At 43.4% G+C, this 14,355-nt stretch overlaps 1 protein-coding gene across 1 annotated transcript in view; it reads right to left on the reverse strand.

The window, feature by feature from the left end:
* Window positions 1-14,355, reverse strand: part of LOC107372631 (voltage-gated inwardly rectifying potassium channel KCNH2-like) — a 160,113-nt gene that overhangs the window by 47,609 nt on the left and 98,149 nt on the right. The window contains exon 10 of the mRNA XM_070543850.1: window positions 3,845-4,044. Coding sequence (XP_070399951.1) covers window positions 3,845-4,044 — 200 coding nt within the window. The remainder of the gene's footprint in view (window positions 1-3,844; window positions 4,045-14,355) is intronic.

Below are 14,355 nucleotides of genomic sequence, written 5' to 3' on the forward strand. Positions count from 1 at the left end.
TTTTGGTAGGAATGGGCCATATGGCCAAATAACTACATCACAATACATCCTTTTCTTCTGTTTGATCATTATGTGGAAGATCGCTTCTTCAACTCTCAGACATCCACCTTGGACACCTAATCTGCAGACCCCGGGTTGCATCTCATGGCCGGGGAAGCCGAACTCAGAGGAAGCTACTAATCACTGAGTATCGTGGTTTCGACATCCGGTGACCTCACCACTCTGACCGCAAACCTCCGCACTGCCAGGAGCAACTCATACAAGGGTATCATAGACTTGCATACTGGTGTCTGATGAGGTTTTTAATCAATAACTAAATCTCAATTTCTCTCAGATACAAAGAACGGTTGCTACAACATCTAGCTTCCATCACAACACCTCACATCCATCACATCACATGTCATTATTCATATCTTGTCATGTATAAATTATTAGTTTAGGAAAAAGAATTAAATTCATTTTATAAACTATATACTGACTCTGTCTGAATTAATACGAAGTGTGTTTATGGTCCCTGAAGAGGCAAAGAACCCTAGAATCTTCTGATGAAACATTCAAAGATCAATCATGTTGATGTTTCATATTATATGAAATAATCACATCTTATTGGTCATAATTAATGTTTAATTGCTACACCATCCTTTAGAATCATTAATTATATTTGCTCATTCCACCACCCACTCATCAAAAGTGAAACCATCTCCCAGAAGCCACCTGGGAAACATCTTTTGAGTGGTTGTTGTCATGTTCTGTGTCCCTTTGTTCCCCAGCCCCTCCAGTTCCCACTCCAGGCTCTCCTTTTGTGTTTCATAGCACCCTCATGTGTCCTTTGTCTGCGTCTCATTTATGTGTCTCTTTGTGTTCCTCATTTGTCCCCTGGTCTTCAGCCTTCCAAATATATCTCTCAGGTCCTGTGTTCCTTTAGTCTTCTCCAGTCACCCCTCTGCAGCCAGCCACCCCTCTGCAGTGTTTATAGTTTCAGCTTTTTCATTTTATTAGTCTCTTTTATATGTTTTGTCCCACCAGTCTTTGTAGTTCTCCTTCCCTTTAGAATTTTAGTTATGTGATTGTTTTTCTTGTTTTTAGGTTTTTTCTTAGGTCATGTGAGTTCCCTCCCTGATCAAGTACTGCTTTCACCTGGTCCTCTCCGCACACCCCTGCAGCTCATCTGCCTCCCATCATGCCCCAGTTTATTTAAGCCCTGTCTTGTCTCAGTGTCTTGTCGGTCCATTGTTGTTTGTCAGCGGTGTTTTGGTGTTCTGTGTAAGTTTCCGGTCTCGTTCCCAGTCTGTGCTCTAAGTGAGTTTTTCTCCTGTTCCTGGATCTTTGGTTTTTGGCTCCCTGCCTTTTTGGATTTATTTTTATTTTTGACTCATCCTAAAATAAAAGGATTTTCTTTATATCAACTCCTGCCTCGTGTCATCCTGGGTATCTGCATTTTGGGTCCTAACTATCCTCTCAGCGTGACAGTTGTGAGATTTTTATAAACTATATTTTTGTTTCTGAGTTAAATTACTATAAAGTGTTGTTTCCCAGGCATACCCAAAGTACCTACTTTCATCATCATTCAAATATTGAGGGTTCAATAATATTGATAATCTATAATTTTATGGAATATTACATTTAATTGAATACCTTTATATTCTGACAATTATTTAAAAGTAACCACTTACGAATTGTTACATATAAGACAGGCATACATTTTCATTAAGAAAGAATGAATGAAAGAATGAATGAATGAAAGAAATTTTTTCTTTTGTTCATACTGTATTAACACACTGAACCTGAAAGTAAACAAAACATACAAAACATTACATATTTATTGCAGTGAAAACCACCAAAATTTGTAACGAACCATTTTCAGCACTCAGAATAAAACTATGGGTGTGAGTAAAACACAAAAAAACATGGTCAGTGGTCAAATGTATCAAACAACTGTTAAATGCAAGTTTTTTCCATAAACATGCAAGGCATGTCTTAAGATGTTTTTCATGTAAAATTGCTGTTATGCTGAAAATGGAGTTACATACTTTCTGTTTATCTCTGCTGCTTCCAAAAATGCTCAGCAGAAGATGGGATCAGGTTTAGCAAGCCACAAAATTATATACAAATATTTACAATATATACATATATTTATATACTTCTCCCTGGGCTGCCGCCTTGCCGTGGTGGAGGGGTTTGAGCATCCCGATGATTCTAGGAGCTAAGTTGTCTGAGGCTTTATACCTTTGGTATGGTCACCCATGGCAGACAGGTCCCAGGTGAAGAATCAGAGAAAGACCAGCCCAACAACCCCTATGATGAATAATATAAATGGAAACCGTGTTCGCTCACCCACACGGGGTTCTGGAGCCAGGCCTAGAGGTGAGGCCTGTTGGCGAGCGCTTGGTGGCCCGGCCAGGCACAGCCCAAAGAGGAAGTATGGGTCCCCATTCCCATGGGCTCACCACTTGTGGGAGGGGCCAATGGGGTCAGGTGCAGTGTGTGATGGGTGGTAGTCGAGGATGGGGACCTTGGTGGTCTGATCCTCGGCTACAGAAGCTGGCTCATGGCATGTGGAATTTCACCTCTGGTGGGGAAGGAGCCTGAGTTGGTGTGTGAGGTTCAGAGGTTCTGACTAGATATAGTTGGACTCACCTCTACACATGGCTCTGGCTCCGGAACCAGTTTCCTTGAGAGGGAGTTTCTCCCACTCTGGAGTTGCTCCCACTGAGAGGCGCAGTGTGGGGGGGCGGGTCCTGTCTGTCCGACAGAACTTGCAAAATTCTGTAACTCGCTGGTAGATGGTGGTTAGGATGCTGTCAAGCTGGAGAAAGAGTCCTAGCAGGTCTTTTTGGCCTGTGGGACTCCAGAGGCAACTGATAGGTACCGGCAGTCCAAGAGGAATGTGGTTCCGGTGATCCCGGAGGCAGAAACCTGGGCATAGGAGTTCTGTGAGACTATGGAGCAAGACTTCCATGCGGCTTTGAGGAGAATCTGGTCCACCATCCGGTGCCTCAGGGGGGGGAAAGCAGTGCACTACCAACACTATTTATAGTGGGGACGGTGTTCTGCTGACCCCTACCTGGGACGTTGTGCATCAATGGGCAGAATGCTTCGAAGACCTCCTCAATCACATCGACACATCTTCCAGTGAGGAAGCAGAGTCTGGGGACTTTGAGTTGGGCTCTCAAATCTCTGATGCTGAGGTCACTGAGGTGGTTAAAAAGCTCCTCTGTGGCAAGGCTCCAGGGGTGGATGAGATCCGCCCGGAGTTCCTTAAGGCTCTGGATGTTGTGGGGCTGTGCTGGCTGATGCGGCTCTGCAATATCGCGTGGACATCGGGGGCAGTTCCACCGGGGTGGCGGTTCCCTAAATTTAAAAAGGGGGACTGAAGGTCATGTTCCAACTACAGGAGGATCACACTCCTGGTGAACCCTAAATCCAGCATCAGAGATGTTGCAGAGGCAAATCTTGACGTGGATATGAAATTAATTATGCAAGAGACGTGAGAGCCGGTGTACAAGAATATTCACTGATTGGTACTCCTGTGGCTCTGAACCAGCCTAATCCAGCTGCTGCTGCTGCTGCTACAAAGCCCATTGCAATAATGCATGATGGTCTGCAGAATTTACCAGCACAAAACAGGAAAACTTATCTGCTGAAAAAGTTGCCCTCCAGCTGGGCAGAGTTGGGGAACTTACCTTTTGATTTTCTTATAATGAAAGAAATATAGTATGTGTGCGTGTGTGTGTGTGTGCGTGTGTGTGTGTGTGCGTGTGTGTGCGCATCTGTGTGTGTGTGTGCGTGCGTGTGTGTGTGCGCGTCTGTGTGTGTGTGCGTGCGTGCGTGCGTCAGTACTTACCGCGTTCATGTCGATGCCGTTGGTGTAAGACCAGGCGTGCTGGAAGTACTCCTCCAGCCTCTGCCTGAGAGGATTCGGGATCTGGTGAAAACGGATGAATTCTCTCACTCGCAGCATCTGGGTGTGGTAACGAGCCGTTCCTGAGTAGAGCCGCTGGATGATGGCAGACACATTCCCAAAGATACTGGCGTACATCAGGGCTAGAGTCGAGGGGGTGAAGGAGGAATGGGCATTAAAATTTTAACAAATAATTTAACACAAAACTTATGAAACTAAAAATAACTGTTATGATAAATTAATTAGAAAGAAATAAACCAGACAAAAAAATTGCGTATTTAATCACAGCTTGTGTTTCAAGCAAAGTTCCCGCTGTCACAATGTCCTGCAGTGTTTCCCCAGCATAGGCTCAGGTGTGACGCTAGGACAAAATGCTCCACACACACTTCCTTGCTATCATGGCAGCGAAATGGTCCGTGAATGAAACACCGTGGGTGTCACACCCGAGGAGGTTTTATCTCAAAAACGTTACTACTGGTGCTTTGTGCACCAGTGTTACATCAGTATTCCGGTCGGTTCTGTTGTTGAAACGCGTTTTCCCACTGCTCTGCACCGCCCAAGAGTCAAAAATCCACAAGGTCATTACAAGCTTGCTCTTGCGGTGCACTCTGGATTTGGTTTCATACGAGCCACAGATCTAAGTTGTGTGTTTAATTCTGAAAACTGTGTAGGCACTAGTCACACTAATGAGTGCCTACGGAGCCAGCTCTGGTGTCACAATGACGTGATGAGCAGCTCCTGTCTAACGGGGATGGCGGGCAGAACCAGGGCCCATCTGTGGACATTCCCAGTTGCTGTATTTGAATTTGGTGTTTTTTGTTTCTTTTGGGCCGGCGTTACTCTGTAGATCAGCTGCTGCTGAAGAGAGGATTTCTCCTGTAATCAAATCAAAGCAAATCAGATTTTATTTATAAAGCACTTTTCAAGCAAAGTGCTACTCAAAGTGCTTTACAGAATTAAATTGACCCCAAATTCCCATAACAGTTTAAAAACAGTAACACACACACACACACACACACACACACACACACACACACACACACACACACACACACACACACACACACACACACATCAGTAAAAATGTATATTCGGCTGAGTCCAGATGAACCGAGTAAGGTAAGGCAAGGAAACACCATCAAAGGAGCCATCTTCCCCGGCAGCATCAGGTCTTCCACAACGACTAAGTCAGGGCGCTCAGAGGAGGGGGAGCATAGACCCCCACCTCCACTTAAACACTACCTGTAGAGCGCCCAGGAAGCTACAGTTGACCACCGCCCCGGGGCAGAGGGCCCCCACAGAGAAAACACTGGATTAAAATGAGTAACAATATGAAAATAAAAGAGCTAATATAAATGACAAAAGCAAGAAAATTTGTTATAAATAAAATCATATAGACTGTAAAATTATATTATTTAATAATGAAGCAATACTAAAATATAATCATTTAAAACATGCAATGCCAGTGATAAAATATAATCATGTAAAACGAGAAATAAAACTATAATAAATAATTAGATAAAAGCTAACTTAAATAGGTGGGTCTTGAGCCTGGACTTAAGAACATGAATGTTCTCTGTGGTGCTGAGGTCCTCTGGCAGCTCGTTCCAGAGGAGAGAGCCGTACTAATGGAAGGACGCCTCACCATGAGTGTGTGTCCTGACTTTAGTGATGACCAGGAGACGCCTGCCAGAGGAGAGCAGAGGCCGTGAGGGTTCATATGATAAAAGCATTTCTGAGAGATAAGAAGGCCCAAGACCATTAAGACACTTAAAAACCATTAGAAGAACCTTAAAATTGATCCTGAAACATACCGGGAGCCGATGCAATGATTCTAAAACTGGTGAAATGTGCTCCCGCCTCCTGGTCTTCATCAGGACACGTGCTGCCGAATTTTGTAGAAGTTGTATGCCTGAGATGCTCTTTTTGGGCAGACCAGAAGGCAGGGCATTACAGTAGTCTATTGTACTGGTGATAAAAGCATGCATCAGCATCAGGAAGGAACAGGTGAGCTGCTGCCAACTGTAGCGTGGTTAAACTACATACTAGAATTAACACTGTTTGCTATCAGCTTTGTTAGATTCTGAAGAAGATCAAACGAGTTAGCAAATGAAGCTTCTATCATATATAAATATCTAGGATATTAATATATTCGATCGAAGTTCATACGCCAACAAGCTTGGTCTATATTTAATCCAAATTTTTATTTTTAATTTAAGATAATTAAGTCTTAGCAAAAGTTTATTTATTGAATCGGAAGCTTAAAGGAATCTTTGCTTATTCAATAACCAAATATACACCATTCTGTGTTTCACTTCAAAGAAGAGTCAGGTTTTAGAAAGTTAAGAATTTATTACTAACACTTTTAGAAATGACAATTTGAAACATGACAATTTGTAACTTACAATTTGTAACAGCTTTATATTAAAACTTGTTATTAAAAGCTTTACCTGTGTGTGAATGAAAAGCTAAAATGAAATGCAAGGTTTGGCTGCGTGAATGAATCTCAGAAGATTTCTTTCAGAGAGAGAAAGCGTTCTGGGTGAAATGTTGTTTTGCAGCTAACTGAGGGTTTCTCAGAGAGAACAGCATACAGACGCCATCTGTCGGGAAGTCTACCTCACCCAGTTCAGGAGACCCTCTGTGGATCCGAGATGTCAGGTGGAGATTATGTCCTCCGGGCACGAGGTTGGTAGAGGGACCTCGGTGCGACTAAACGGTCCTGAGATGTCTCCGTGGGTCACAACGACCGATGAAACTATTTGCGTCTGAAAATCAATAACTCTGAAGGAGCTTTTGCATTAGCTGGTTACAGGAGCGTTTATTCGGAGCAATTCTATCGGTGTGACAGAATGCATAGTGGGGAGTCAGGCGGCCAACCCTCGTCCTCTGGGATGGTTCAAGAACTGAACTTCAGCTGCAGAGATTTGGTTTTAGCAAAACCTCAGAACACGCCTTCTCAGCGTCAGAAAGCTTGATGTTATGGAGTAAAGACGTGAGGTGGTTAACTTTACCCTGGATCAGCCCCTCTGCATGATGTGTACACGTGCCAATGACCTTCTGGTTGATGGTCACACATTACTGATTATCATAAATAATGATTATTATTAACCCAAAGAGTAATAAGTCATTTCAGTAATTAACTACATTTATACTTAACCAAGATGATTATTATATGATTGTAATAAACAGTAAACAGTTTATTAAACTATTATTTTAAAATTATTATTTTAAAATCTTGAAGTGTCCTTCATTTTGGGACGGAGCAGCAGCAGATAAAGAAGGTGTTTAGCAGACATCCCGGCTCCTGATGGGTAATCTGTAGAACAAAAGTTACAGCTCGACCCAGCTGGGAAAGTGTGACCTTTGGGTCACAAATATGAGGTCATTCTTGTCGCTACACAACCCTAACCCAACAAGCCTCTGTTCCTAGAAACACGTTCTAGCCCAGAGGGACCTGTTATTTATAATGTTATAAGTAATATTGCAATTTTTTTATAATACATGATATTATTAATAACAGGTCTGGATGTGGTTTGGTCTGAGGTCTAAAACTGCCCTGGGCCTAAAGCCCTGCAGATATAGTTAGTTTCTATAAACAACAACAAAAAATAAAGAAAGAGCAGCCAGACTCTACTTTGTTCCTTAAGTTGAGTCACATAGTTTAACAAGTTCTGCACACTCACACGTTCACCAGCAGCTCTGCCAGCTGATTGGTTCTTTAGTAACCCCTGCACGCCGCATCCAACGTCATTTCCACTTATCCCATTCAATCAGTTTATCAAGTTAGCGGTTAGCTTCATTTTAAAACTAGCGGTGAAATGTGGGGGTTTTTAACTGGAGTCAGCCAGCCTTCCAAAAGAAAACTCGTCGAACTGGAAGAAAAATCACCAGGACCAGTGGCAACCAGAGGATTTTGTGAAAAGTGGCGAACCGGAGATGGTGGAGTCGTGAGACAATGGCTACATTATGATGGCCACGTAGCGTTGCTGCCTTTCACAGACAATTGTCCCTCGGCATTCTTCAAATATCCAAAAAATGCCCATACTTCCGACTTTGTCTTGTTTGAGGGATAATAAATATCCCAAGTGCTGCCGTCTCCTCCTGCCATTATTTCATCTTTAGCTTAAAGAAAGTTTTGGTCGTAAACAACAAAGTGCGCATGTGCCGCCGGCAACTTCCAGATGATACGGTGGCTGGTAAGGGTCACCGCGCCTACAACGCAGCCACGGGAATCCACCGAGATTTTTTTTTTTAAAAAACAAGACGGTTATTATTATTGTCAACTTTTTTACCGGGGTTTACCGCTACACCGGTTACCGTGACAACCCTAGCCCTGACACACTTTCAGATATACTCATGGTGCAGCTGTGTTCTCCAGAGATCAAGGACTATGACCCAAATGCTTTTGCACAAAGACGGTGTCAGAAGCAGGAGGCCAGACTTCGTGGACAGAGAAAACAAGGAGTCTGACTAGATTTCAATGAAAGAGTTCATAAAAACATCTCTAAAAATAAATAAATAAATAGTAAAAATGACAAAAGAGTTGTTTTTCTTATTAATTGATGTTTTAATTATTTTGTCACTCTGTTTGGAATCAACATAATATAGAATAACATGCTTTAGGTAGATCTAAATCATTTAGAATTTTGGCCGGTAAAAAATATGCTTGGCCGGTAGATTTTCATCATCTACCAGCCAACTTGGCTGGTGAGTAAAAAATTTAATTTCGGACCCTGGCCACAGTGCCCTCCAGTGGTTTTTGAGTGAGATACCGGTGGGCGTGCCCAAAAGGTTATATAAGCACCCATCCGAACCTCGTGGCGGCAGTTTAAGAACCACAGATGCCTTAAGCAAACCTCTGCTTGGCTTTTCCATCTTGGCCTAGCAAGAAACCTACGCTCTAAAGAAACCAAGCCATTAGCTCTCAAAAGTTTTGGCAGGACAGAGGCAACTCCGTTTGTTTTGTTTTGACGTCCCACGCGCAACCGGAAGTTGACGCGTTCTAGAAGTTTGCGCATTAAGAGTTGAAAGGTATTTGGAACAGTTCTGATTCGGCACCGTTTGTGAATCTGGACTCTCGCTCTGAATTCCACATTTCGAGGCTGCAGAGGTGACGGAACCGAAAAGTCAAGCCACGATCGAGGATTACCACATCCTCTCCTTTCAAGACCGACGTTGACCGAACAGGGAGCCGTAACATTTAATCCAACAAGGCCAGGAGCCAGCAACCCAACGCTGTTGGAGCCACTGGCCACCCTCCCGGCGAAGGAAAGCAGGTCTGTGAAACATCTCATCTGGCTGACTTTTGTGCTAAGCTCGATTAGTGAATTCAGATTAGTCCATTTCTTTTATGGCTTGTTTACTTCGATCCCACATTCACGTTTAGCTCTCAAGATTTATCTTCTTTCTCTGCCGCACATGAATCCTTATTCACACACACACACACACACACACACACACACACACACACGCGCGCGCACGCACACACACCCTCCTGTATTCCAATACCCACAGGAACGCACACAAACACGCGCTCACTTGTTCTCCTTACAGAAGTTATTCCTAATATTTACTATAATCCTATGTCTCACCAAATTTCCACTTTTATTAAAGACTAGTTATGCCATAGCACAGTCATAAAGCTTTGCGCTTATCCACTTACTTTTTATCATGCATGAAACAATAAGCTGTGTTGGGTTCTCTTTGTCAAGTGTCACAACTAATATTTGTATTAAATTCACAAAACTTAAATCATGCCTGATCATTGCCCAGCGATCTCGAGAATTGCCAGCACATTCTGACAAGAATTCAGCTTTCAGATTAAAATGTGGTGTTAACTTTGAGACTGATTACATTGAGAAGATATAAATATTAAATCCAGTGTCCCAGTTAACACAGACAAAACTGGGTGGTGCCCCGAGTTATTTACTATAAAATTATAAACGACGAAGACAAGCTAAGTCTACACCACATTTGATAAATACAGATGTAAATTCATATTTATTGCTACTTAGCCTTTAGTAATATCTTAGACTCAATTGGTTGTACCCAAAGAATACATAGCTCCACCCACTCCCCCATCATACATTAGACCTTGTGCTGACTTATGGCATGGAGTGTGAGGAAATAACGATATTTCCACATAATCCAGTCCTCTCGGACCACTATTTGATAACCTTTGAGTTTTTTATAATGTAGTGGGTTTTGTGGTCTTATAAAAGAGTTGGAGACGGGTTCACTATTTGACAGTGTGGGTCTTTAATGAATTAAAATCTGCTCATAACATACAGACAGCTGGTTAGACCCAAACCAAGCGTGAAATGTTTCATTTATACCCTTCTTGCTACGAGCAAAAGCTGCGCGTGCATGCGCAACAGTGTCGATACAGAAATGTTTTTTCTTCCCAAACTTGGTGATATCCCGACGGCATTACAGCCGAATCACACACTGGGCAAGTTTTTGACATTTGGCTGGAATTTTCCACTTCATAACAGATCTTTCCAAAGTTAGCTTTAACTTGGCAGTTGCACTTTGAGAATTAATAGCCCTGTCTAAATACTGTTTTTAGAAGCCTGGACCACAGGCCATAAACTTTATCTGATAAACAGTTCTGCATGCAATGCATTCTAGCTCTGCCTGGAAACAGTCTTTAAAAAAATTACTTTGAAGCTGATGGGAAAAACAGCACACGAACCTTCCCATCAACAATCAAGCTTTTAACCCAAAGATTCACAATTCAGCTTTATACTTTTTGTACACATGATCTCTTGACCTTTAAAGCCCCTACAATAACTGAGTTCTCAAGACATGTAAGTAAATTTCACTAGAGTCGGTCTCTATCTGACAATGCTGTTGCATCTTTTAAATCAACTGTTCCATCTTTACTGTCCTCAGCATCTCAGAGGAATGTATCAGAGGGCAATATTTTCATTTCTAGCCCTTCACAAACTGATGCGTTAGTTCATAATGTTACTTCTTCTTTACGTGTGGCATTAGATGATGTTGCCCCTTTAAAAAGAAGGTAATTAGACAGAGGAAGTTGGCTCCCTGGTTTAATTCTCATTTACAAACTTTAAAACAAAACTCTAGAAAATTGGAGAGAGCATGGCGCTCTACAAACCAGGAGGAGTCCTACTTCCCACTACTGGAAAAATAGTCTTGTGCTTTATAAAAATACACTTCCACAAGCTAGAACTGCTTATTTTTCATTGCTAATTGAGGAGAATAATAATCCAAAATTCATTTTCAGTACAGTTGCCAAACGTACACAGAATCATAGCTCTGAACCATCTATTCCCTTAGCTCTCAGCAGCAATGACTTTATGGAATTTTTCTCAAGGAAAATTAATACTATTAGAAACAAAATCATTAGCATCCTCCCTAATGCGATTTCTTCTTCCTCATTAAGTGAGGTAGCATCAGAGGTAACTGTGGAACCTCATCTGTGTTTGAACCATTTTGATCCAGTTGAGCTTCAGAGTTATCAAAAATATTAATTCTTCTAACCCTTCCACTTGCATTTTGGATCCAATCCCAACCAAATTATTTAAAGATGCATTTCCTTTGGTTATTGCCCCCATTCTAGATATAATCAATCTATCCTTAGTGAATGGATACGTACCACAGGATTTTAAGTTTGCTGTAATCAAACATTTAAGAAGCCTTCTCTGGATCTAGATGACCCAATGAATTATAGACCAATATCTAACCTTCCATTTTTATCCAAAGTCCTTTAGAAAATAGTGGCCAACCAAGTATGTGAGCATTTAAACACTAATGATCTGTTTGAGGAATTTCAGTCTGGTTTTAGAGAGTATCACAGCACTGAAACTACATTAGTGAAAGTTACAGATATTCTCATGGCCTCAGATAAGAATCGTGTGTCTGTTCTAGTCTTGTTAGATCTCAGTACTACTTTGACACAGTTGATCACAATGTTCTTGTAGAAAGGCTTGAACATGTTGAAGGGATCAAAGGAACAGCGCTAGGCTGGTTTAAATCCTACGTGTCTGATAGATTTCATTTTGTAAATTTACATGACAAATCTTCATACTCCAGGGTTACTTGTGGAGGACCACAGGGTTCAGTGCTTGGACCAATTCCTTTTACTATATATATGCTTCCAATTGGTAAAATCATAAGACAGCATGGGATATACTTCCGCTGTTATGCTGACGATACTCAGTTATATTTATCCATTAACCCTGATGAACCTAATCGGTTAGTTAGATTACAGGCTTGTCTTGAAGAGAAAAAAATTAGATGACTGAAAATTTTTTTGCTTTTAAATCAAGATCAGACTGAAATTTTCATCTTTGGACCTGAAATTCAGAAAAGGAAATTGTTTAGTCAATCACCTGACCTGAATGGCATTAAATTAATCTCCAAGAACAAAGTAAGGAACCTTGATGTTCTATTTTGTATAGCTCCACCCTCTAAACCATCGCCTATTGGATTAATTCCATCCCCTTAACCAATCGTTGAAGAGCTTTTGTGTACGCCCGCCTTCTTGGCGGGTCCTGACCTTATGAAAAGGGGGCAGCGTGCACCGCTCGCCTCCTTTTACTTTTTTTTTCTTTTCTTTTTTTTTTTTACCGTGTCCTGTCTGGCTTTGAAGCAAACAGAATTGATGTCTGAATGCTGGTTTCAAGCCTTACAGATTTACTCTCAGGTGGAGCATCAAAGCATCTGCTTCTAATGTCACGCCTGATACTTAAAACTTTATTGTTATTGTTTTTGAATGCTTTGTAATTCCGACCAGACACAGAGACAGAGGTGAAAGAGAAAGGAAAAGAAAAGGTGGGGAGAGAGGAGGGGGTTCCACAAAAATAAACAATAATAAACAAGAGTCTGCTTCTAGACCCGCAGAAAAAGACAAAAAAAAGCAAGAGAACAAAAAAATGGGACACAACAATACAACAAGATCAAGCTATCACTGCATCAACTTGATGAAGAAATATATAATCAACATTGCTTAACTGAAGAATCACGATAATAAATCACAGTGCATTAAGTGCCCACCATAGTTTATGTAAGGTTTCTCTATAGGAGCGTCCAACAGAGAGTGTGAGGGACCACAGATCCGCCCCCCAAATATGCGCAGGAGACGGGGGGAGCTCCAAGTCCCAGAGATCCAGGCGCTGCCCCAGAACACAGGAACCCCAAGGAGACTGCAACCAGAAAGGCCCCGCCCCCCTCGAGAGGCCCAGACGATTGCCCCGGGGGGCCACAACCTGCAGCCTGCAGTCCCGGGAGACATCAGCGGCAAGCCCACAGGCCCGCCCGCAGCCTCCCACCCCCTACCTGGCCGAGCCCGGGACCCGGCGACCCGGGACCCAGGGGCGACCACCCCCGCTGGGGACCCAGCAGAGCCCAGGGACCCAGACCCCACCAGGCAGCCACCGGGATCTATCAGGCAGATGCCAAAATCTTAAACCCCCAGACCCGGTTGCCACAAACACTCAGGCAGACCAAGGCACAACCCCTCACACCAGGTGTGGCAGAGGGAGGGGGGACGAAGATCTATATCATCAAAAGAAGTTCCAGGAGAGGGGAGGAGTCAAAGGCCCCACCTGACATATACAGTCATACACAAACACAGTCACACACTCCCTCCTCATGCTCACACATGCACATACAACCCAAGACTTACAAAAATGCACGCCGGACACCCACTCATGCTCCCCATACACACCCTATTCACTCTGGTCCCGGTACTGCTGCACATTGGGTACAACCATCACCGGTAACCAGAGTTTGACCCTTTCTGCTGGGGTGTTGATGAGCAGGCTCCCCCGCACAATGCTGAGCACAGCAACCTACCACCCCAGACCCCAACCAGACGGCCAGATCTCCCTCCTAGCCTCCAGCCCCAGGAAGCCAAGCAACAACAGAGGTGCGCTAAGACCCCTAGTCTCCCTCCGCCTGCCTCAATATAGTGTTGTGTGATCACGAGGTGTATTCCATGGCTGTGGTGAGCGGGCAGTGCGGGCATTGTGTGGCCTTAGCCAGCTGATGCCACCGCACCACCCCATTTATACCCTCAGCCCTCGGTGTCTAAGTGCGGTTTATAATTGGAAGTGGGCACCGGCACCCGGGAGGAGGCTGAGATATCCCCCTGCCAAATGCCATTGAATGTGCTCACTCCCAAGGCCCTAAGTGTGTGTTTGTGTGGAATGTCGTCAGTGGAAGTGCATAAGGTGCAAATAAAATTGGGGGGCAGGTTGCCACAGGAATGCGGAAATGGGGTCCATACCCGCACTCCCTGACTTGCCCACCCCCCAAGGTCCTATGTGTATGTTTGTGTGATGATGTGAGGGAGCAGGAAGAGAGAAATATGCGGGGATGGGGAGGAATGGCTGGTTGGGCTTAGCCCTCCAGGGAGCCAGCTCCACTACTGGCCCCAATAGGCACCTCTGTTGTCAAACTGCCACCCAGGGCATGGAGACCCC

Source organism: Nothobranchius furzeri, chromosome 13 (genome assembly GCF_043380555.1).
Source record: "Nothobranchius furzeri strain GRZ-AD chromosome 13, NfurGRZ-RIMD1, whole genome shotgun sequence".
NCBI lineage: Eukaryota > Metazoa > Chordata > Actinopteri > Cyprinodontiformes > Nothobranchiidae > Nothobranchius > Nothobranchius furzeri.